This window comes from Mytilus californianus, unplaced genomic scaffold (assembly GCF_021869535.1).
Source record: "Mytilus californianus isolate M0D057914Y unplaced genomic scaffold, xbMytCali1.0.p SCAF_8, whole genome shotgun sequence".
NCBI lineage: Eukaryota > Metazoa > Mollusca > Bivalvia > Mytilida > Mytilidae > Mytilus > Mytilus californianus.
The window spans coordinates 77,420,746-77,445,402 of record NW_026262734.1 but is presented as its reverse complement, the minus strand read 5'-3'; the positions used below and the strand labels follow the sequence as shown (position 1 = coordinate 77,445,402).

The window sequence follows — 24,657 nt, the reverse complement described above, 5'->3', positions numbered from 1 at the left end:
ATATAGCTCTCTGAATACGCTACTCATTATTGATTGACAACTACTACTTTATGTTTTAAGGTGTTTTTTCAAATAACAATTGTTTATGTGACACGTATGCTAATAACAGTAAATAAACATTTTAAGAAGTCAAAATAAATTTTAAAAAGTCAACTTAATCTGACTTTTCGAATCTCACTAGATATTTATAAGACATCATGACTGATAAGTTATTTTCTGTATTTAGAAAAAGTTCAACATTCATAGAAGAAAGGTTTTGATTTGCAAAATCAGACACTTAAAGGAGGAAATTGACAGTATTGTTATATGAGTTGGATGCTGATATTTATTTTGAAATTTTATTGAAATGAATTTATTTCATATTCAGAACACAAAATATCAAATTATCATACCAATTGTTATGAAGTATTTCTGAGCATAAAAATAGTTTGGTTCGAATTGCAAAATTGCATTAAAATTGTCAACATTTAACAGTTTAAATCTAAATTCTAAAAACGTGATTCTCTTTCATTCTCTATCGTATCTTTAGTAAAACGTGGCTTAATAAACGAGGATGATGATAGATGCATCAAGGAAACAAATCTTTCGAACATTTTTAATATTTTGTCAACTGAGAATTTACAGAAAATTATCGCATCAATGATTTCACGTTAGTACATGATAACTGACTTCTCGGCTGGTTATACCCTCAATGATAAATCTTTGGAATTTAGTTAGCTGTTTAAAACATCTTCAAAAGCAATCAAATATACCACAAAACGTTTAATTGACTCAACTGACAAGCATTACTCATACATTAGATTCATCGAACATTCGTTATATAGTGTTAATGTTTTTAGCTTTCTATTAAACGGACAGGTATTCGTATATTGGTTTGAATCTCACCTGCGTAGTTACGGAGTCAAATATTTTTTATTTACTATTTTTCCAGAAGATTGAATATCTGCATACATAATTTGTTAATAGCTGTCTAATGTTCTGAGGATGTTGTCCGACATATCATAGCTGATTGAACCTCAGATTTAATGTTCAGCTACTGCTATCATTAGAACACGTTTAATGCGCAACAATTTGCCTATAACCATCGTGAGATGTATAAGTTCGTCAGGCGGGGCGCTTTTGATGCTGTACTCATTTCACGAATCAGTGATCAGTAATGATCAACGTAAGGTTTTGTGGTCGATTCCCTTTTTTAGACATGGAAAGAAATAGAAATATGTCAGTTTTGATTAGTTTTTGGAATGATCGTAAGGTTAAACTAACATTTACCTCATACTTATTGTTCATCGGTCATAAATACAGTTTCGTGGTACATGTAAGGTCGATAAATAAGAAAAAAGAACTGACCAAGCCTTAAAAAAGAAGGAAAAACTACCAAAAGGTAAATAACAGTGCATAAAACCCATCATAGAAAACTGAAGACTGAGCAACACATACCCCACCAAGAATCGGGGGTGATCTCAGGTGCTCCGAATGTTTCAATTAATATCAGCCATAATTCATTTATATATAAGATGTTACACTGTACTAGTACTAAGATTTTAATGTCGATATATAATGGTTAGTCTGAAATTGGTCCAATTTCGTGTGCATTGATCAACGATACGATTTTGTGTCAAGGTAACTCTTTAGATATCATAAGCAAACGGTCCCAGAGATATGGGTACAAAACTTTTGTAAGTGTGCACGTCAGTCCGGCAATATTTGCCTTCCTTGAATATAGTGTCATTGTTTACCATATTTTCTATACTATATTTGTAGGAATTGTTATTTTTTTATTGTTTATTTTGCTACTTTTGTTTTCGTCTTTTCTTTACAGCGTCAAATCACAAAAATCAGTCATGCTATTTGTAAGTTTAGTTATATATTTCCATCAGTTGTTAACCAAATTTATTACCAGTTTAAAAGCTAACAACTTATTTTATAATTGAAATTAACATCTCAAGTAAATTGCACTCTAGGAATATATCTTTTCAGATATAACCTTTTCTTGAAATGAAATATTACTTATTTTCTTCTTAATAACAATTAACTGTTCCTTGTAATTGTACTTTCGGCTCCCTCAGAATATTTTTGCTGTTCTGTCCACATATAATAAAATACCACTCTCAACACAGTTTCAAAATCAAACTGTGCTGTTCATTAAATCTCTGAATATCAAAAAGTTAAATAAAAAAAATACCGAACGCCGCGGACAATTTATAATGGAAAGTCCATAATCAAATAGCAAAATCAAAAGCTCAAACACATCAAACGAAGGGATAACAACTGTCATATTCCGGACTTGGTACAGGCATTTCCTTATGTAGAAAATGGTGGATTAAACCTGGTTTTATAGCTAGCTCAACCTCTCAATGGTCTCCTAACGCTTTTGTAAAAAATCTTTGGTTTCGCTATTTCATCTGCAAAATGCCTAGAGAACAGCAGGTAAAGAACAAAACTTGCAAAACATGTGAAGAATAAAGGTAGTAAAGAGGCAAATTTTACGATTTTCGTCATTCATGATGTTCATTTTAAGCTGTTTCACACATCCAGTTTGTTGAAATTTTATGGCAATCAAAACTGTTTAGTGAAAATGGAAAGAGCTTATTAAGCTATTTCAGCAAAACAAGGCAATGATTAAACAAAGTATGTTTCGAGGTAAAAAAAACAATTTTCTTTAACCAAAACAAGCTGAGGGAATGAACATATAATTCGAGGATACATGCTGCATTTGATGCAAAACATTTAGCTCTTATTTGAAAAAAATCGAGAAAAAAAGTTTATACCTTTTCTTCTCTTTTTAGATTAATTTTTCTATATAATCCGTTTTCTTTATTTAAACTACATGCATTATTTATTCAATTTAAACTAACCAGAACAATAATAATCCGAAGTGGTATGACCAATGGTAATGGAGGTATCGTAGTGAGCGGGAAAAAACGAGTGAATTTTTCTATTTATTATTTTTTTTTCTCCAATATCTTTTGTCGTCCGGAAATGTTTATAATGTACTTTTATTTGACAGGTTTTATAGATCATGCAGGAAACTTACTCAAAGCTCACGATGTCTGATTATTATTCTAGCAGTATTATGCCTTGTCCATGAAACAGAAGAGTTATCAGGTACTCATTATATTAAAATACTACTGAATATTATACATATTTTTAAAAAGATGTTACCATATAAGTCGTCATCATAGCGATTTATTAATACTTTGTGCTGTCGTTGAAATATGTTCGTTGTTATTCTGATGATTTTACGTTGTAATGTATTATTATTTAATTTATTTATGCGTTTCTCTATGCTGAGTGTTCTTGCGTTTGTTTGGACTGTATTCCAGTCACGTAGTGTTGTCATTTTAGCGATATTGTTTTTAACATTACCATATCAATGGGAGGTTTGGCTAGCCATAAAAGCAGGTTCTACCCACCATTTTTTCTTAGAATGTTCTGTTCCAAGTCACAAGTATCAAATAGTCTATTTTTATGTATGTTGGCGTTTGTTTTTGTTGCACTTCAGTGTTTCTGTTGTTCCGTTGATTTCCTCTTATAGTGATGTGCTTCCCTCGGTTTTAGTTTGTAAGCCAGATTAGTTTTCTCTCAATCGATTGATGACTTTTGAATAGCGGTATACTACAGTTGCTTTTATTTGAATGGTTGCTATATCAGAATAAGATGTTCTTTATAAAGTTTTTACCATTTAACATTTATTGTAATTTGTGGCTTATTGCACAGGATGAATTACAATAAAAGAAGTATTGGACGACTTTAGAACATATTAATCAATTGCTTTAACTGAAAAGTCAAAACAGTCGGCCTAGATCATATGTATGATTGATAGTTTTAGAAAGTAATTTTCATTTTATTGCTACATTCATGTTTATGAATGAAACTGGAAATATGTTTTTGTCGCTTTAATTTACAGGTAAAAAGGGTTGCACTTGTCATTATTTTTTGGGGTTCGCAATCATATGTATCTGCATTAATATTGTTTAACAATACATGAATAATAATTTTGACATGCATGTTAAGATTACAAGATTTTCTTTGAATTAACCTCTTGAACTGATCGTCGTTACGCTAACGCCTTACTATGATTTTGATATCTTTGCAGTAAAATGGTATCTTCAAAATCCCGTTGACGTTGGGAAAACAGCTATTCTTAACTGTACTATAGACGAAAAGTCCAACGTATGTCAAAATATCAATTTTATATGGCGATGGACAAAATATAGCAATCAAAGTATACTTATTTTCAATGGAATTTCATCCAACAAAAGTAAATATACAGAGGAACACAATGAAAATTGCACAGAGTCTTCTCTACATATACATAATTTTGACCAGAGTGATTTAGCGATGTATACCTGTAGTTGCGGATTTCACCAACATAGCAAAGAGTTTAACCTAGAAGGTTTTTGTGAAGCGGGTGAGAATCAGTTATATAGGTTTAGAAATTACATATTCACGACTTATTGATTGATTGTTGCTCGCTTAAATTTTAAATGCATATTCAGGATGAAATGTACAATTTATATAATAGGTAGATTTTGCATATGTGTTCAACTGCGATTAAGGGTTGGAAAAATTTAAGCTATAATTGAAATAAGTACATATTCAATACATAGAGAAATTTTCAAGGCATCCATGAAACTTTGAGGATTTGTTAAACAAGTCACCAAAATAATTGACCCTATTCCAAGACTTGGCTTCAAATATGTACAACCTCTAAAAAACACCATTTTTATTATTGATATCCTGTCGGTTCGCAGTCCATTTGACCATTTTCAACAATCAGGCCACTGTATTTCTGATCAATAATATAAGTGCAACATGCACAAGGATATCTTAAGAAACTATAATAATGTCTGATACATTTTGTATTTCTATGATTTGCCTTTCCACTATTCGGTTGACTACACAAATTTCAATACACAACATGATATTTATTATCGAAACATAATTCAATTAATATATCGAATAATTGGATTTACATGGATGGAATAACTGATCTTAACTTTAACAGTTTTTAAAATATTTTATAGGAAATAAAGAAAATATATCGGTACACGCTATTTTTACATGTTCGCATTTCCATTTGACACTGGAAATAGAGATGCGAAAAATCTTTCCAGCACCTATGTGTTATTCCATTATAGAGGTAAAATATACATATACATACATTAAATTGGCACTCATATCACATCTTCTTATATCTATTGTACTTAAAAATGAACAATTTTCTTCTATTGTGATATGAATGTCATTTCTACAAAACACAATCATGTCTTTAAATTACTTATTATATAATCCCCAATATGCAGGTATTGGGTATTAAGACTAAATTCTGAGTTTCAATATGAACTAATGTCATATTTTGAAGGACCCGTTTTTAATGGTATATTCTTTGAGTTTTCGGTACTCATATGTTTAATTCTTCAAATTGTTTAATTTATAAATTAACAATATTAACCTTAGATTTGCAAATTTTAAAGCTATGAGATGTGAAGATTGATAATTCAACCCAGCTTTTGTTATTATAATTTTCTGAAAAAAATTGTTATTTCGTTTAGTCTTGCTTGATCCAACACTACGATCTTTTATCATTCTAGTTTACGTTGTAAATACCGCATGTCTCAATTCAGTTAGTCAAAAATTATCAAATCAACCATGTATTAATGCAATAGCGGCAAAGAGAAATAACTCAATTCATTTTATGTCATTTTAAAACCAACTTGTTATCGCACCAATATGCATCTCTGTCCCAAACAAAAGATAAGTTCTTTTCTTTCGGATCCGATTGTTTTTTTACTATATAATATTTGAGGATGCGTCAATGAGATCAGAAAACGAATTGCACCTAAAAGCATTAAATGTTACCTTTTATTTGAATAATTCATTGCATATATTTGCCCTTATTATAAAACAAGTAATAGCTTTATAAAAGGCTAGTTGTCTCATAGCCGGTTGAGTAAACTTTGTACCTGTAATGTTATTATACGCGACTGAATTTGTAAACAGATGCAAATCGAACGAATTACGAAATGTACTTTATTTAATTATTTCAGAATGGTAGACTTAAACACAAAAGAATACGCACAAATTTATCAGAAGCTCTATACACTACAGAAGACACACTTAAATTTGTGTTTAAGGATCACAGTTGTAGTGGAACTATTCATTCCTTTTGTAGATTTAAAAACAAGGAGAAAGAAGTGTTCACTCGTACTTACGACTGTTGTCCTGGTAAGGATTATGATGTTGCATGCATTTAATTTTATTCATTAGTAATTTCAAGAAAACAAATACCATCTTTCAAGTAACAATTTCATAGGCTATTCATTACCTTATCGTTATTTGGCAAACGTTTGTGAATTTTGGGTTCTTCAATTTGTACTGTAATTGACCCTTTGAACTCGTACATGTATAATTCGTGCGTAATCTTTAAAACAAACGATCGGCTGGTTTACAAAGTTTTAATCTTAGTATCTATGGTGAGTTTATTTACAAACTAGTAGCATTTAAAACTCACTGTATGATTTTTAACATTTATTTCCTCCAAGCATTAATTTTTGTTAAACGAATATTTGGTAGTTCGGTATTTTTTGTAATACTTTATACATGGTATACGCTTATCAAAGTCAAATAATATGTTTAGCTAAATCACAAACCGAAATATATACAACATATACAAGAAGCGGTTTTGTTTGAAGACTGATAACACTAACCAATCTGACTCTATTTATATTAAAATATCACAGGGAAGTGGTACGCTTACCATTGAAAACCATTGAAACAATATAAGCAACAACACGCCACTGTACGACCTTCATCAATAAGCATTGCCATAAATATAAATGAAATGTTAGTCATTAAACATTAAGCAAACACAACACAATCATTCACCCAACAATGAGTCTGAGAAAAGCCGTATATTGCATTGTAAACTAAAAAAAATTAACAAACTTTAAGGGTAAAGGCATTATAAAGATAATTAACGGTCAGATTTATGATAATAACATTAAACGAAGCACAGTAATGTAAGATGGCAAAAAATGAAAAAAAAAAAAAATAACTTAGATTACGGTATTTTTGTTATACTGTTTTTGTACTTATTTTAATTGTTTCAGATCATCATAATTCAGTAGTGAAGACGGTTGCTATTGGTTTTGCGATAGTCATTACATTCGTTGTAATCATATGTTTTGTTTATCTATTCAGAAGAAAAATCAAAGGTAAGAAACAATTTGAAATTAAAAATATCAACGGTACCAGTTTTACATAAATCTAAGGCAAATGTGTAATTTCATACCATGGTTGAATAGTTTTAAATCAGACGGGGATCAACATAGTTTTTGCTGCTAATTAAACATGGTTGTATATAGTGATATTTTTAAATTGAATACCGTAGAGGATTTAAAACTATCAAATGAGCATATGCTACATGGCTTCATATTCAGATGTCAAGATTATCACATCATAACTCAAAACTACTCATTCAAACTTGACTAAAGATAAACGATTAACACCGAATGGCACAAATACTACAAAACATATATTCATGTAGCTGAGATTCTAGTTTTATATGTTATATTTTGTAGATTGTCGTTTGTCGTTTAGTTATTATTCGATTTTATCGGTTATCCCCTTATTTGAGATTTAAATTATGCCTTTTATCTCCTGCCTCTTTTAACCTTATTTTGCCATTAAAGCCACGAGACAATTACTCATCATGAAGCGTCCATCGTCCGTTGTCAGTCTTAAACTTATCATCTTTCCTTCTCAAAAGACACTCCAAATTCTAAATAAACGTATAACGAATAATCTTTATGTTATCTATTATAAAGGTTGGGTTTTATTTATCATTCAGCAAACATCGCTGCCATGGCTATAGTAGAATATGAGGATGAATGCAGTTAATGTTTTAAAATTTTAAACATATTAGAGAGATACAATCTGGCGTACAAAAAAGTTAAAAATACTTCTAGTTTCACCAAAATCATCAATATGTAATGACTGCATGAAGATTTCATTTCTTTACAGGACGGTGTTTGGTTTGTTTGAGTGATTTTGTATAAAATCTCAAAATCTTTTTTTATAAAAAACATTAATAGCAAACATTATCCGAAATATTAGAAATACAAAAATGCCTTACAACAAAAACAATGTAAACAGGCTTCTCATGAAATTATAGCCTCAAACAACGATTATTTAGTTGTCTATGATGAGTTGTAGAAACTGTAAATCATCATCAGAAATACAAAATCTACAATGCCAAATATTTGGAAGTCTCCTTATAGAGGATAAACCTTTAAATGACGATTTCTACCACTTTTTTTTATCTTAAAAACTGTGATAAATAACGAAGATTTTTAATAATCGTTAATAATATCAACAATTATCAGCAAGACAAGATTAACCAATATGCCAACAGAAAAACCAGTGACGCATATTATTATGGTTTTTGCCTCAAACCATTGGCAAACATGATAACTTTAATTATTAGAAATAATAATGGTATAATTATCGTCTTAGATGATAAGAGTATACTTCAAAAGTAATACACCATCATTTAAATGTTGTTTGTGTACTATTTTATTTTTTGCCGTTTTTATCGGATCAGGTCCGAGTCCGGACCGCAGTTATTATACCTTTATTAATGTTTTTGCATGAACATGATTAAATCACATCGTTTTTAAATATGAAATATTATTACGTTTTTTTAAAATACAAGCTGTTGTGAATTGATAGAATTTACAAATATGTTGTATTAATGTTTATTTAAACCAATTCATTACATTTTTATACGCCCGTCAAAATTTTGACGGGACGTATTATGGTATACAAATGTCGTCTGTCCGTCTGTCCGTCTGTCCGTCTTTCTGTCCGGCGTAAACATGTCGCACCGTAACTTGATAACGACTTATCCAAATTTCATGAAACTTAACATAATTGTTTCTTATGATGGTCAAACGATCTGTATACTTTTTGGTGAAAATAAGATTAAAACGTTTTGAGTTACGGAACTTAGTAACTAAAACAGGTGTGTGGTTTTTTTTTCACATGTCGCGCCGTATCTCAAAAACAATTTATGATTATTGCTTAAAACTTTACACACTTCTTAGTTATATTAATCATAAGATCTGTATACTTTTTGGTGTTGATTCAAAATTTTACTTTTGAGTTATTGAGTATTTTGTAAAAAAAGGGGGGGAGGGGTTTTTCACATGTCGCGCCGTATCTCAAAAACGATTTATCATTATTGCTTAAAATTTTACACACTTCTTAGTTATATTAATCTAAAGATCTGTATACTTTTTAGTTTTGATTCAAAATTTTATGTTAGAGATATTGAGTTTTTTGTAAAAAAAAAAGGGGGTTTTCACATGTCACGCCGTATCTCAAAAACGATTTATGATTATTGCTTAAAATGTTACACACTTTTTAGTTATATTAATCTAAAGATCTGTATACTTTTTGGTTTTGATTCAAAATTTTATTTTAGAGATGTTGAGTTTTTTGTTAAAAAAAGGGAGTTTTCGCATGTCGCGTCGTATGTCAGAAACTATTTATGATTATTGCATAAAAATTCACACACAAGACGATGGGCGTATCATGCGCTCATGGCGCAGCTGTTCATTCAGTATTCGAGTTAAATCCAGCAATTGGTCAGATAGTTCATAACAGAAATAAATACCATGCAATTTGACATCATATGCTGCTGGTTGTTATGTTAAGGTTCTTTCTATTGAAATGGTTTCAAACATTGTATACTTATCTTGATTTGTATGATTTACAATTTCCTTGAACGACAAGGAAAAATATGAATTTTGCATATCTACTTATTGCTGACATGAAATTTGAGTGACATCTGAAAAATGTACCTGTTTATGTTTATCTAACTAACACATCTTATTATTTTATCAAACTTGCAGATTGTACACGAGATTGCTTTCATAAACAAGAAGGATTTAACTATTCGCCTGTGGTACCTTTGCAAGTACAGGATTAGTGGATTGAAGACTTGTTCGACAGTTTTCATTATTAATACTATATATTCATTATGATGAACGTTTCATATGTAAAGTAACGTTGACAACACGCACACATGTCGATTTATACTGTTTGTCTCTTGTTTTAACATGTTCATTGCTGTTTTTTACCTGTACACGATGTCTCCACACAGGAATGATGACAGAAAACTGCATAAACTGTGCCGTTTGTTTTGTTTACAATAGGCTGGGAGAAGCGGAATAATATGGCGTAAATGTTATTTTATATCGTCAAACGTATCATGTGAACTCGTTTTTTTTACTTCTTGATAATATGCATTATCTAACATTTTGTGCAAGTTTCAAAGAATTCTCAAAGACATTATTTTCTATTGCAAAATTTGGATCTTAATCTCCTTACTCCTTTAATAAATTTTCAATTTGATTTGATTGACAAATATTTAAATGTTAGTTTCATCTTTACAATTAGTTATGATGGGTTAAGTCCTCTTCATATGTTATTATTTATAAAGAACAATCTTTCTGATATACACAATATATGTCATCAACAATAAACACAGTTAGACTGTTAGGAAAAATTCTGGTAAATTATTCGGTATAACAAATCATGGTAGACTAAGTCAAGTAAGAAGATACTTTCCTTAAGTTAAAATTATTTACCAAAAAACGGGGTACAACGTGTCAAAGTTTTTTCGAGTCACAGATTCGGCAACCGACGTCCACTACAGTTAAATCCCTTTACAGAGAATGATGCAGAAGCTACTGGTTATTGCCACACATTGTGTAGTAAAATAGAAGAAATGAAATTTATATGGCTTGAAAATTAGAGAAAAAATACTTCGAGGAACAATCTTTTTTAAAATATTTTTAAAGATAATAATATTAGCACCGTGTCAATTTTTTAATACAATAATATTATATTACAACGTGACTACAAGTTGAATAGTAGGCACTTAACTTAGTTCATTGTTTTGTGACAATAACAATTTTATTCATTTGTGGATAATTACCGGTTTTTATTCGGATATGTTATTTGTATTCAACATGAAATTTCCAGCTTATTTAATTGTAACTCTGGGGAGATTGTGTTATCAATAATTGCTTCCCGGTACATTTTTATATTCAAGTTTTATTTCATTAATACTAAGCAGCCACTGTAAAGCGAAAGCGAACTAATATGTTCAGAAATGGAAAGCAGTGCATGTTCCACAAGTGTTGTTGAAGCAAGTACACATCAGATAATAATTCGCTTTCGGTTATTTTACAATCGACCTAATTGAAATTGTTTGTGTTAACGACAATAGTAACGTACCCGTGGTCATATGTTGCACATCTATTTCTTAATGATCAACCAAAGTAATGACAGCGTCCGTAAAAACTTCCAAAATGAGGAGCTCAACTTAACCACTGGAAATCTTTGATGCACTAGCTTTTCCTATTTCAAGAACATCATAATATCAAACACAGGCCCTTGATTATCATTAAATCAGCTGGAAATAGTTAAACTTGATATGCAGAAATTTTGAACTCCTAATTAGATAGAAAACTCATCAATTATTTTAAGTACGATTAATATCTGATGATTGATCCGGAATTTAATGACTACAAGGAATATATTCAAATAACAAATGATTTTCAAATATTGGTTTATCCTCCTCACCCAATTTATTAGGTAAAACAGTAGAAGATCATTGTAAATATCATCTTTTTGTGCAAAATAAATGTTTGTATTTCTTTGACATTCTTCCAATTCATGTTAACCGTCATCATAGGGAAATTATTTAATTACTACATAATATAATTGTTAATTGTTCTATTTGAGTGGATTAATCTAATAACCATTAATTGTTCCTGTAATGCAAGGTTCGGAGAGCACTACCGGAAATTTCACGACACACGTCATTTGCAAGCAGGTTTATTGCATGCGTTAGAGGTGAGTAATGACTAAATTTAATAAACTCATTTAAAAGATGTAAATGTAGTTTAACTAACTCATGGACTACTAAGGTAATCAAATACAGGGAATATTAAGGAACAATACGTTTATATGGGTAAAAAAATTAATATCAATTAGATGATACATATTTTTTCTAATAAACTTTTGTTTAAAAGATTGTCATAACAATATAGGGCCCGTAGCACGAAGCTATAATATATCTTAGGACATGTCATAAGATACTCTTATGAATTATTTAGGACATATTTCAGACATCACCTCGAAACTGTATAGTTTGATCTCACCAAAGGTATCCTAAACCTGTCGCAAGTTCTTTATTTAAAAGAAAACTTAACATGGATTTATGGAAAAATTCATGTAAATGTAGTTCGTGTTTCCAATATAATTACTAAACGTATTGCTTAATTCTACAGAATTAGGTTGCTCGCAAAATAAATATCAAATATAATTGTAATCTATATAAATGATCTATTAATGATGCAGCAATTTAATACGTATTTTTTAAATACAAAATTGTAGAAAAACAAGACACATGTTGACAATTGTTTTTGTATAAGTGAAATTAATTCAATTTGTCACTGTATCGCTTATTATAAGGTTAAAGAATAAAATCGTGCATTTTTGCTATTCATACATTGGATGTTAATTTCGCAAATTCCGCATATATTAACAAAAACGGCTCATTTAACAAATACCCCAAAACAACAAAAAAAAATCTAGAAAAATGTTTTTATGTTAATTTGTGACGATATAGAAAATAAGTGACCCGTGATAAGAGAGAGCAACATCTCTTGCACTTTAAAGACACCCTTGTAGATTTCGAAAAAGAGCAGGCTAATGCCGCTACAAGGCAGTACTCGCACCCGCAAAGTGGAAAAGGATTAATATAAGTTGCTCTTTTTCCGACATCTACAAGGATGTCTTTTACGTGCAAGAGATTTTGCTCTCTCTTAACACGGGTCAGCCATTTATCGCCCCTTCCGACGGACTATCATCGTTTCTCAAGACCATACTCGCAAATGGTGTCAAGGGAGAGCCGAAAATTAAGTCCCTGATATTTTCTCTCCGGAGCGGGGATCGCACCAGGAACCTTTGTGTTTGTAGTCCGAGGCGGTTACCACTACACCACGGCTATCAAACCTGAAGCGGAAATAAGGGAAAACTAAATCGATACAAAACATCAAATGTAATATTTTTATGGAAAACTGGCCCTACCTCTTTTGGGTTTGTATTACTATATAGGCATACTTTTCCCTCAAAATACGTGTTAAATTTTCGGATAAAAATCTGAATTGTTTCCTTATTGCAGAACTATGCTAGTACATGCGTGATCATCGTTAGTAATGACGGCATACCATAATTATCACGTCCTCTCATAATTGAAAAAATTAATGGAATAAAATGTTGTGAGGAAATTACTTATTTTGAAGTGTTATTGTTGTTATACAATGGATTACAAAATTAAAACTGGATTTTTGCGCTATCTGAACTTTCTATATAATGATCATTGCGCTGAAATACTATTATTTTTATTTGCTGTCAAATTTACAGGCTGTTCGAAAATCGGATTCAAGCCAAAATAAATCAGGAATGTATGATAATAAAAAGATATTGCCATGCATATTGCCAAAGGGGTCAGTCGTCTTAAGAGAAGGGCAAATGAAACCAAAGGGACATTCAAAATCTTAAGTCGGACAGAAACTGACAAAGCTATTGAAAAAAATAACAACAACGAAAAACAAACAGTACAAAAAACAAGATAGACAACTAAAGACTTAGCGACACGAACCCACAAAAAAACCCGGGATGATCTCAAGTAATCCGGAAAGTTAAACAGATCCTGCTTTTAATAAATAAATAAATAAATAAGTAGATAAATAAATAAATAATCTTTATTTCAAGAGGATAATCCCATTAGTAAAAAAAAATCTCCCTGAGAATCCTCCAAATAATAAAAACATATTTATAAAGTACTATATTATAATGATATTTCTCTAATTCTTCGTCAATTTATCCCTTTCTGCACCCATTGTATAAACAAAATTTAATCAACGTGTGGTTCGTTTGATCTCAGTTCTTCATTGGTTGAAATCTGATTATGACGTCGAATTTTCTTGCTTTCCTCTGAATTTTCTTTTTGTGACGGCATGAAAAAAGGCGACCATGCCTGATGACGTCACATAGAAAGAACACATCTTTTTGCAGATCATTCAAAAAGAAGGAATAAGTTTGCCTGCATATTGTTTGAAAATCATTAGAGAAACAGATTCCACCACCAAATCTCGTGTAATACGATATTTATCCACTCTCGACAGTTAAATTTCAAATATTTAAAACGCTCGGCGAGCCTCGCGTTTTAAATTTGAAAATTTAACTGTCTCGAGTGGATAAATATCGTATCACACTCGATGCAGTGGTAGAATCTATATATATACAACAATATACAATTATATATAGGTATTATTGAAAAAACATATCAATGTACAATTTATGAAAAATGTGTAGCATTTTGTTTTAAAAGATACAAGTGTATTACTCATCTTTATTTCTTATGGTAAACTGTTCCATATTTGAGATCCAGAATATGTAAATGTTTTTTTTCAAAACATTAGTTTTTGACGTCGGAAGATTTAATAGTTTTTCATCAGCTGAACGTAAATTTTGGTTATCCGTAAAATGAAAGTTTTCTTGAATAGTTAGGAACCATATTCTTTAATGATTTAAATACAAGTATTGCCTTTTGATTTCGTTTGTCCACATTCAACCAGTTTAAACTTTCAAACAATAAACTTGAAGATGTCATTATGTCTACTATAACCCTAGCAGATTTCTTTAATAACTTATTAAGTTTATTTATTCCACTTTCCTAACAACTACCCCATATATTACAACTATAATCAAACAATGGCAGAATATAGTATCAAAATAAATAATACGTATATGCATAGGTAAATACTTTCTTATCTTTTGTAATAAGTTGATTCTATTTGATATTTTCCATGTCATTTTATCTATTTGCTCATTTCAATTTATTTCTTTTTCAAAATATAAACCAAGATGATTTTATAATCTACATTCTCTATTTGTTCATCTGAGATATTTATATTTAAACTGTTTCCAGTTGAAAAAAGCCTCTGCTTTAAACCAATAACCATTGATTTACATTTTTTTTGCATTTAGTTTCATACAATTTTGCTACCACCAATTTCCAATAATATAAATATCATTTTGAAGGTTAGCTTTTAACTCATGTGCATTATTACCAGTGTACGACATTTTATTGGCTACGTTGTTTAAACCTCACAGAAGCTTAAAGACGGGAAGCATCAGACAAGGTAATGTACATTTGTATACTTTCTGATGAGTTTTTAGACTTTCATCCCGTGTACATATACCCAACTTGTTAAAATCAAATGAACAATCTACATGTGTTAAAGGGCGTAGAAGTTTACCTATGCGAAAAACATAAATTGGAGCATCTATTATACTAAATATCATTCAAGCGAGTTCTTTTTTAATTAAGGAAAATTACACACATGGCGTCCCTCCGAAAGTGAGGTTTAGGAATAATATAAAATACTGGTCCCGACGCCAAGAGTTAATTTCTTTAAACAGTATCGGATGCCCTTAAAAACTTCGTGGTAAAAGGTTATGCAAGTGATTGGTGTGTACATGCCAAGTGTCGGTAATACAACGGCTTTGGCAGAAAGACAAAAACAAACCAAGTAAATCTTTAAAGCAAACTATTAATTTGAACAATAAACTCACCATAACCAGGATTGCAATTTTGTATTTACGCCAGACGCGTGTTTTTGTCTAAAAAAGACTCTCCAGTGACGTTCGAATCAAAAAAGGTTAAAAAGGCAAAACAATGTATCATGTTGATAGTATTGAGGACCACAAATTCCTAAAAGTTTTGCCAAGTACAGCTATGGTAATCTGTTCCTGAAGTAGAAAAGCCTTAGTATTTCAAAAATTCAAAAAAGTTTTGTAAACAGTTATTTTATAATTATGACCATATCAATGATAATTTATTTCAACACAAGCGTGCTGACTACTGATAAACAAATGAAACATAAAATGAAACATATAAATATCAAGACTTTGAAAATGGAATGTATACATTACATAGCGAGCGATGAAAAATTGGAAAGCCAGGCTATTACCGTCAGTAAAGATTTGAAAAATTTTGCTAGTACGCCGCAGTTAACGAATTACCTATATATTAACAAAACCCTGTATATCTGTATATGATTGATAGAAAAAGAAAACGTGTCGTTAAAAACTATGAAAACCGGGTATCAAACTATCCTGGTTATGCAATCTTGACGGCAAAAATGTAATTGGCTACATATTTATCAAACTGCTGTATATCATTATTTTCTACCAATTCTGAACAATTTTCCGATTCAGATTTACATGTTGTTTTTGAACACATTGTTTTACATTTCAGACCAAAGATGTGTGTTCTGATGTTTATGTTACTGGTCCTGTCAGGTATAAGGAAAAACTGGCGTTAATCTATTTATGAATCATCTATTTAAAAAAAGGGGTGTTATCATTGCCAGTGAAACAACTATCAACAAGAGACAAAGCGACGTATATGTAGGCAAACAAAGGTCACCGTCCGGTCTCTATAAGAAGAAAAACCTTTACTGTAGAATTTACTATAAAATGCTCTTATATGACTTTATTCAAATGGTTAATATTAAAACAATATATCAGACATGTAGCAACAGGAAACTTAAAGTCAATAAAAAGTTTGTCCAATTCTTGAACCATTGCATGCATATATCATAAACTTAGTCTTCTGTGCACGATTTTATTATTTTTTACGCATCCATTTCGTATAATCGTCAAATAAAATTCCACACGGTCAGTGTTGTTGTGAAAATATGGCAGCTAACTAACGGTCATGTTTTGTAGCCGAATTTTACCGATTGTCACCTTAGTAAACATCAACACAAAGAAGCATGGATATTCCGGGAAGCACGTGTATAACATGTACTTTTGAGATAAAGATTATTTCGATGACGGAGCGAAGTATACGTTTGTTGACTCTCTCTGCCAGTTTGGTTTTCCCCTTTGCACTTGCGTAATTGAGATCATCGGATTTTTACGAGAAAGGTTACGCAGAGGTAATTGCATACGGAAAACATGTGGGCGAATTGTTGGCTGGAAGCAAACAATTCAGAAAAAGTAAATGTCTTCTAAATTTGGACCAATCAAAGAGTTTTCTTTAGAAAAAAGTCTATGTACATAAGTTTTATAATGAAAAGTAGCCATTTAGTTAAACATATGCATCATTTTTTTTTAATTTGAAGTTTCATATGACTTTAATAACAAGTTTCGAACAAGCACATACATTATGTGGCGGGGCAAAACATTGTTGTCAATGCCCTCTCTTTACCTAGGAAATTGACATAGTTAATTGAAAAGGGCTTGACTAATAGCGCTTGGCACATTGTTCCGATCTATGTTGCTTTTAGTTAGTTCAAAGAAAATTACTATTTCTAAATAAATGATGTATTTTCCTAAAAACAAATAAATATTAAAGATCCAATAAGGTTGTAATTTCGGCTGTTTTAAATCAATTTTTGGTTTATAGCATGCTAATGTAATATGTAGATTAGCCCTACATTGTACATGACCGACATGCCGAGTCCGAATTTTTATGCGCTAGTTCACAAATAACAGTTCACATGTACAGGATCACATGTCATCTTAACCGGGCACATTATTCTGACTCTAATCAAACCTGTCTTTGCTCTTTCTCTCTAATATCGCGCAGAAACTGCAAATACAAATTTTAAAGTCTTTGGTTTGCCTCGGCCGAGTTTCAGATTTAACGATATCGTGTACTCCATGTGAACACACCACCACGAAACGACCGAGCGGTGTAGTGATTTTGACTCATTGGTAGCAATACAAGGTAAATCAATTTCTTGCAACTTATTTTTGAAATTAGAAATGTTTCTCATCTATCAAATTTAAAAAAATCCAAAAGGTATAAAAGAATCGAGTATATAACTAACATGACAACAAGTAAGGGAACACTCGGAAGAAGCAAAGATGCAAACTCGCGGATCGTAATCTATAACATTTATACAATGCAAGGTTTTAACAAAACTGAAACATTCTATAGCGTTTAGTTGCAATTGAATTGTTTGAAAATGTATGTAAACTAATAACATGTATTAATCGTTTCAGATTTTAGCGCTGCATATAGTTCTAGCCATTTATTGGTTAAACAAAATAGTAGCATTGTAATAACATGTCCATTCAAAGTTAAATCTCTGCCTATCGTTTGGCTTGGTCCAGGGGAAGATAAGTTAACTACTTACAGTGTGGGCACGCTCATAAGTCGCAACATATCAGCATATAGTCGTATACGTTTGATCGGAAATCATTCAAACGGTGAATACAATCTGAACATATTAAACGTTTCTATGGATGATGTTGGGACTTACCAATGTCAAAGTGTTCAAAATGGAACTGCTGTGCAAAGAACATTCATATTGAATATATTAGGTAAGTAAAAAATATAAAAAAAATACCGAACTTAAAGGCAAATTCAAATAGGGAAAGAACATGCTGTGGGTGAGACCTAAAGATTTGTTTGAAAACCTCACTTTTGTATGATAACGATATAAATAAATTAATCAATAGTAAAAAGTATTATATTATTCCTGTGAGCATAAATCGTGTGTCTCGTTTAAGTTGTGTGTCTAGTCAAAGTTGTGTGTCTCGGTTCGCCTTTCCATTTGCTTTCCTCGGGTATCAATAAAGAGAACAATGTGTCGATATGCGCATTTGTTTCGGTAAAATTGTTCATGTTGATGTTATATGTAATCTATCAGGTGTTGATGATAACACGTTTTCATGAAGGAACAGTAAAGATTAACGGCGCCTTTCAAACCTTACGATATATATTAATTGTATTGTATCTTTCAGTTTTTGGTAGGGTTCGTGCTGCTCAGTCTTTAGTTTTCTATGTTGTGTTTTGTGTACAATTGTTTTTCTGTTGGTCTTTTTCATTTTTTAACCGTGACGTTGTCAGTTTATTTTCAACTTATGAGTCTGAATGACCATCTGGTATCTTTCTCCTGTCTTTTTCAGAAAAACCAAAGACTCTTTCCAATATTAGATTCTTCAAATTCGAAACTAAAATAGGCATACCCACCAACATTGCTGTTAAGGTTAAAAGTTTGCAAGTGCCAACCATTTCGTGGACTCAAAACATAGGCGGCGGACGACTTGGTGTTTGGACAGCAACAGCAAATGGGTCCAACATCTTTTTATTGAGGTCAACGGTAGTGGAGCACTTTGGACAGCATAGAATCAAAGTTCGAAATGATGCCGGAAGTATTGACCTAACAATTAAACTTCTTTTGATAGGTAAGATTATTTTTACTGCATAATTTTTAATTTGATTAGTGTTTTATGTTAAAAACGTTATTGAAATTTAATTGCAGTTTTAATTTGCACAAAAATGCCTTACTGCATACAATTTAGTCTCCCGTGTAGTTGATACCCACAATTAACTTTAGTTTTAGTGTCGTGTAATATTTACCGATTCATAAACACATAGTTTTGTCTTCTTTAAATTATGTTAATGCAATACTTAAAGACATTAGAGAAATAATGGGGGACGATTACATGACAGCAAAGGTAAAAGTACGATTAATCCACGTCTTTGTCCCTTAAATTCGAAAATCATCAACAACGACACATCTCCAAAAATAAGTTACTCGAACTAAATCTCCAATCCATTAATATAAATGCGTCTTTTTTGTGTGCTGTATGGCTAGTTAAACTTCCTGCAATAAATTGAAACTGAAAAAAAATGCCAAAAGTTACCGCATTTGACAATATACTCAAATTTAATAAGCCTAGACCTTTAAGGTAGCACAATACAAAGATTTTATACCTCCAACTCCCCAGTTTTAAAATGCTGTAACTTTCTTTATAATGCTTGAAAATTTATAAAAGTGGTATTTATGGATAGCTAACAGATTACTCTTTCAAATTAATGCAATGTTAGTATTATACAACAATTATGTAATTAATTATAATTTTAACTGTGTCTACAAAATTTTACAAGAATTTTCCACTTTCAATTGAAATTGGCTTCTTCATGGATACCCCGAGAGGGTTGATTTTATAATATGTTGTTCCTAGAGCCATTATCTACAAAAGGGTGTCTCAGATTTTGGATAGAATGTATAGATCAAATTTTACACCTAATCAAATAATCTCTACTTTTATGTGGTAAGGATGTTTACACTAATTACAGATTTATGAGAGAATGGAATAGGAGAGAGATAATTTGAGACACCCTTTTGTAGCTCCCGCTGTGTTGATTAAGATAACGTTAAAATTTCTTGTGTAGTTATAGAGATGTCAGAGCTAAATTCATTCAAGTGAACTGACCAAGATTTTGCCAATAATTGCATAATAATTGATTACATAATGATTGCATAACAAAAATATTGCATTCATTTAAAAGATTAATCTTTTATCTATCTATATATACCTCTTTTATTAATTTGTATGCAGTCTTAAGAAAGTAACATCATTTTAAAGGTTGGAGATTGGAAGTAAAAAAATCTTTGTATTGTGCTACCTTAAATAAAGTAGTCTTTGAAAGTCAAATATACCAATTTTGACACGTTTATTGCACAATAGTAACAACATAGTTTATATTTTTGCATTTAAGGACCAAAATAAAGTTATACAGTTAATTTTGAAGAAAAAAAATTTACACAACTTTGAGCCGATAGAAATTGCGCTACATTTGATAACATTAGTGAAGAAAAAGCAGCTATTATGATACTCTTTGTTTTCCAAGAGGAAAGGTGTCGATAATGCTTTGCCTAAACACAGTTATTTCAGCTTATTTCTATTTGTATTTCCTTAAGATTTAAACCACTAAAATATTAAGAAATTTGTATAACAAACTGACAGGTAATCTGTTTTATTTGAAAGAGTATCCAGTTACGGTTCAGCCTTCTAACGCTTACTGTAGTGCATCAACTAGAGTTAACTTAGTGTGTCAATTCGCAACTGAAGACGCAAAAGGCTGGCAAACATACTGGACTCACAATCGAAATGGCAATTTCATTAAAACTTTGCCCGGATTCATTAATGGAAACAAATCAACACTGCAAATATCATTTTGTGATTACAGAGAAGAAGGAGACTACATATGCAAGTGGAAGACACAGTTCAAAGAGTATTCCGCATCATCTTTTGTAAGAGCTAACGGTATGTGATGTGAGGAAAATGTAGTTATAAAATGGTTCGTTTATCGTTGAATATAGTACTTCACGTTTACAACTTGGATGTTTCTAAGTGTTCACTCTCACTTAATACTAAGTACAACTAAAAAAACTAAATATAAAAAAAAACGAACATTATGTTTCATATCGTTTATAAGTGGTTTGAAGGTCGTGTCAATTCGGAAGCAATTTTGTATGAATAGTCATTTCGCTAATAATATCATATGAATTGCTTTCTTTACTTATATTGAGATTTTTAAGAACGTGGACATTTCCTATGTGTTCCCCACTAGATCCATTATCAACAAAAATTGTCCTATAGAAACAATCTGAGCACTTTTTGAGATCCACTTAGACCCTATTTTGTTGTTTTGTTTTCAATTTAGGTCCATTTTTAAAACGATTTTCATTCTCAACAATTACAGCATCACAGTTTCTTAAAAAAAAATCAAAAAAGTAATAATTATGTTTTTTCCATATAACTTACCTTAAAAACAGATCTCTTTCTATCTCAAAAGGTTGATAAAGTAAACATAACAGTTGCTGAATCTTCATTAAAAATGTTGCAGATTAACATGATTTTACCCTGATCATGTTTAAAGTCTGTTTTTAAAAAGTAAAAAAAAATTTACATAAAGTAGGCCGTTAGTTTTCTCGTATGATTGGTTTTACATTTGTCATTTCGGGGCCTTTTATATGTGACTATGCGGTATGGACTTTGCTCATTGTTGAAGGCCGTACGGTGACCTATAGTTGTTAATTTCTGTGTCATGTGGTCTCTTGTGGAGAGTATACATTGGCAATCATACCACATCTTCTTTTTTATGATGATGGAAGTGTTTAACGATCTTGACTGGATTTACATCCCTCGCACGCTCGGTCTTTTTTTATATCTGTTGGTCGTTATTTTATTTTCGAACGACCGCATGCTATAGGAGAGGATTCGTCATTTATGTTTATCTCTTGCTCCAAATACTCATTTTTCCGAGGCTTAGCTACGTGAAGTTCACTTCTCGTCTTTGTACGGATTTTTATTCTCAACTATCCTGCAATTTATGTTTGCCAAATATTTATTTTCATCCTATGCAAGGTCATTTATTTACAGTTGTTTGCAACATGCACTTCAGACCTGTATACAGTTTTAAACCGTATCATGTATTGGTTCATATTAACGATTAGTATGTATATGAATGAAGCCAATTATTTGATTATGATTGACTGCGTTCTGACAATGCAATCAATTTTTAATCAAAAATCGATGATAAATATCGATATTTTTGTGCCCTTAATTTTCTAATTCGACAACCTCCGACGAGAACAACAAATATTAACTTTATTTGTATATAGCATGTAATCATTTATAAACTTCCACTTAAAAGTAATTCTTAGATTTATAAGTTTCTAATATAACGTTGGTCAAATAGTTTTTCTTCGCTGTTCTTATTTCCCGTCGTACTATGTTCCTATTTTTATTGACCATAATAATTAAGAATAATTAGTTTAGGTCCACCAAGAATAACAGACACAGGGCATTGGTGGGAAAAACAGAATATTTGGATGACAGTAGACTTCTATTCGGTGCAAGAATACATCGTTCATTGGTTCAAAACCGACAACGCACTAGCAGTTTCCAGACGAATCAGAATTTCAATATCTTCATCAATCGTAAAATTAAATTATACGAACAAAATGATCAAAGAAGATGGTTTCAAATCAAAGCTATGTATTTCTAACTTTAGTAGCAACGATATTACTTCATATAGCTGTCAAGTAGTAAACATATATGGAAGCGTAGAATATACATTTGAAGATTATTTGTTAAACAATACATTTAATCAATATGCTTACGGAGGACAATCAACGGAGATGTACACCACCCAACAAGACATCATTGACATGAAGGCAGCATTTACAAATGTTGGTATGTCATTATTCATTACAAATAAATTGAAACAATATTAACTTTCGAGGAATTTTAACGGCAAATAGTTGGTCTGTATTTGTTTTTAAAACAATAATAACTTTCGTGTGTTTTTAACGGCAAAGAGTTGGTCTGTATTTGTTTTAAAAACAATAATAACTTTCGTGTGTTTTTAAGGGCAAAGATTATAAACAAAAGATACAGGCAAAAAAAAAATCGACACAAAACTACATGACATTAACTGATTATTAATTAAATTTTATAGACAAATGTTTGACCTGTCTACGTTTTGATACTTCCATCAATAGCAATATCATCTGGTTGATGAAAATTAAGATACATTACAATCGTTCTAAAATTACTCGTTTGCAATATTTTACATATATTTACCTATGCATACATTTTTTTGAAATATTTACCAATTACAAGACACCGATTGTTGTCAATTCTTACATATAAATTAATATTGCTAATAAATGACAAACACTTTACTTCAATAGGTATTCCACTGAAATTTGTTCTAATTGGTATATGTTTAGTTATTGTTGTAATCACGGTTGCGATAGCATCTTTCTGGTATAACAATCAAAGAAACATTTTAAAAGGTAAGCAAGATTTAGTTTTAAATATCAAATATATATATAAAGTCGCATTTTTGTAATAGTGTAAAAAATAATCATTGTAAAGGAGTCGGTTAAACTAACTTTAAAGTTATAAATTGAATATAAAAAATATAAAAAAGCATCAATTCATAAATACATAGAACCCAACTATTGAATTTGAATGACATTATATATAGTTAAAGTACAAAAAATTCATAACATCTAATTTATATAGCAGAATAAAAGATAGCAAAAAAAAAACAAAAAAACAAATAACTCCCTCCTTTTTACCCCAATCCAGCACGTATTAAATATAGCTAGCCGTACAGTCGGCGATTTTAAGGGGGAAAAATACATATCAGACGCACATCTTTATTGGTTGTTTTAATTGGTCTCACCATTTATCACTATCTTTTAATTTTTTTGATGAAAAGTTTTATATCATGTACATTGATTAAAACATTATGGTTTTTGTAGAATATGAGGGACAAGAAAACCCTGGGTAAGAAATCTTGTCTAAGAAAGGGCATGCAATTTCAAACGCCAAATAATTATTGTTTGTAACTAATTAGAGTTTTAGTGCTCGTACAGTCACACATTTATTAGTGTATGACTAGTGATGCTGATACTATTTAATTTCTAATGAAAAAGTAAAGGCTCTTTTTTTAATGTAACAAAACAGGTATTAACAAAAAGTACTTGATACAGGATGAAGCATGTGATATAAAAAATAACGATTTATTCTTATAATCCTGGCTGTCCTCTAACTAACTTTTATATGATTCGCTGAGGCGATTTATCTTCAAACTTTTCTCTCATTGAGTTGTTTGAAATAGAATTATCAGAAAACCGTTCTTGGACTTTAACACTTCGTCATCTTTAAGATTTGCTTTCAAATAAA

The 24,657-nt window shown here is 30.9% G+C and overlaps 1 protein-coding gene across 12 annotated transcripts in view; it reads left to right on the top strand.

Annotated features, from left to right (window-relative positions):
• The window catches only part of LOC127712619 (tyrosine-protein kinase-like otk), a 66,862-nt gene that overhangs the window by 37,679 nt on the left and 4,526 nt on the right, over positions 1-24,657 (top strand). For 4 of the 12 annotated variants that reach the window (XM_052219167.1, XM_052219168.1, XM_052219165.1 and 1 more), the window contains 15 exons: positions 1,820-1,850; positions 3,008-3,105; positions 4,097-4,411; positions 5,028-5,143; positions 6,051-6,228; positions 7,113-7,217; positions 9,918-11,928; positions 15,187-15,287; positions 16,406-16,449; positions 18,163-18,483; positions 19,072-19,350; positions 20,941-21,219; positions 22,738-23,154; positions 23,655-23,759; positions 24,234-24,258. In XM_052219167.1, coding sequence (XP_052075127.1) covers positions 16,413-16,449; positions 18,163-18,483; positions 19,072-19,350; positions 20,941-21,219; positions 22,738-23,154; positions 23,655-23,759; positions 24,234-24,258 — 1,463 coding nt within the window. In that variant the 5' untranslated portion in view covers positions 1,820-1,850; positions 3,008-3,105; positions 4,097-4,411; ... (4 more) ...; positions 15,187-15,287; positions 16,406-16,412. Of the gene's footprint in view, positions 1-1,819; positions 1,851-3,007; positions 3,106-4,096; positions 4,412-5,027; positions 5,144-6,050; positions 6,229-7,112; positions 7,218-9,917; positions 11,929-15,186; positions 15,288-16,405; positions 18,484-19,071; positions 19,351-20,940; positions 21,220-22,723; positions 23,155-23,654; positions 23,760-24,233; positions 24,259-24,657 lie in introns of those variants that run through there. The other 8 variants (XM_052219174.1, XM_052219171.1, XM_052219173.1 and 5 more) reach the window with 5 other exon arrangements.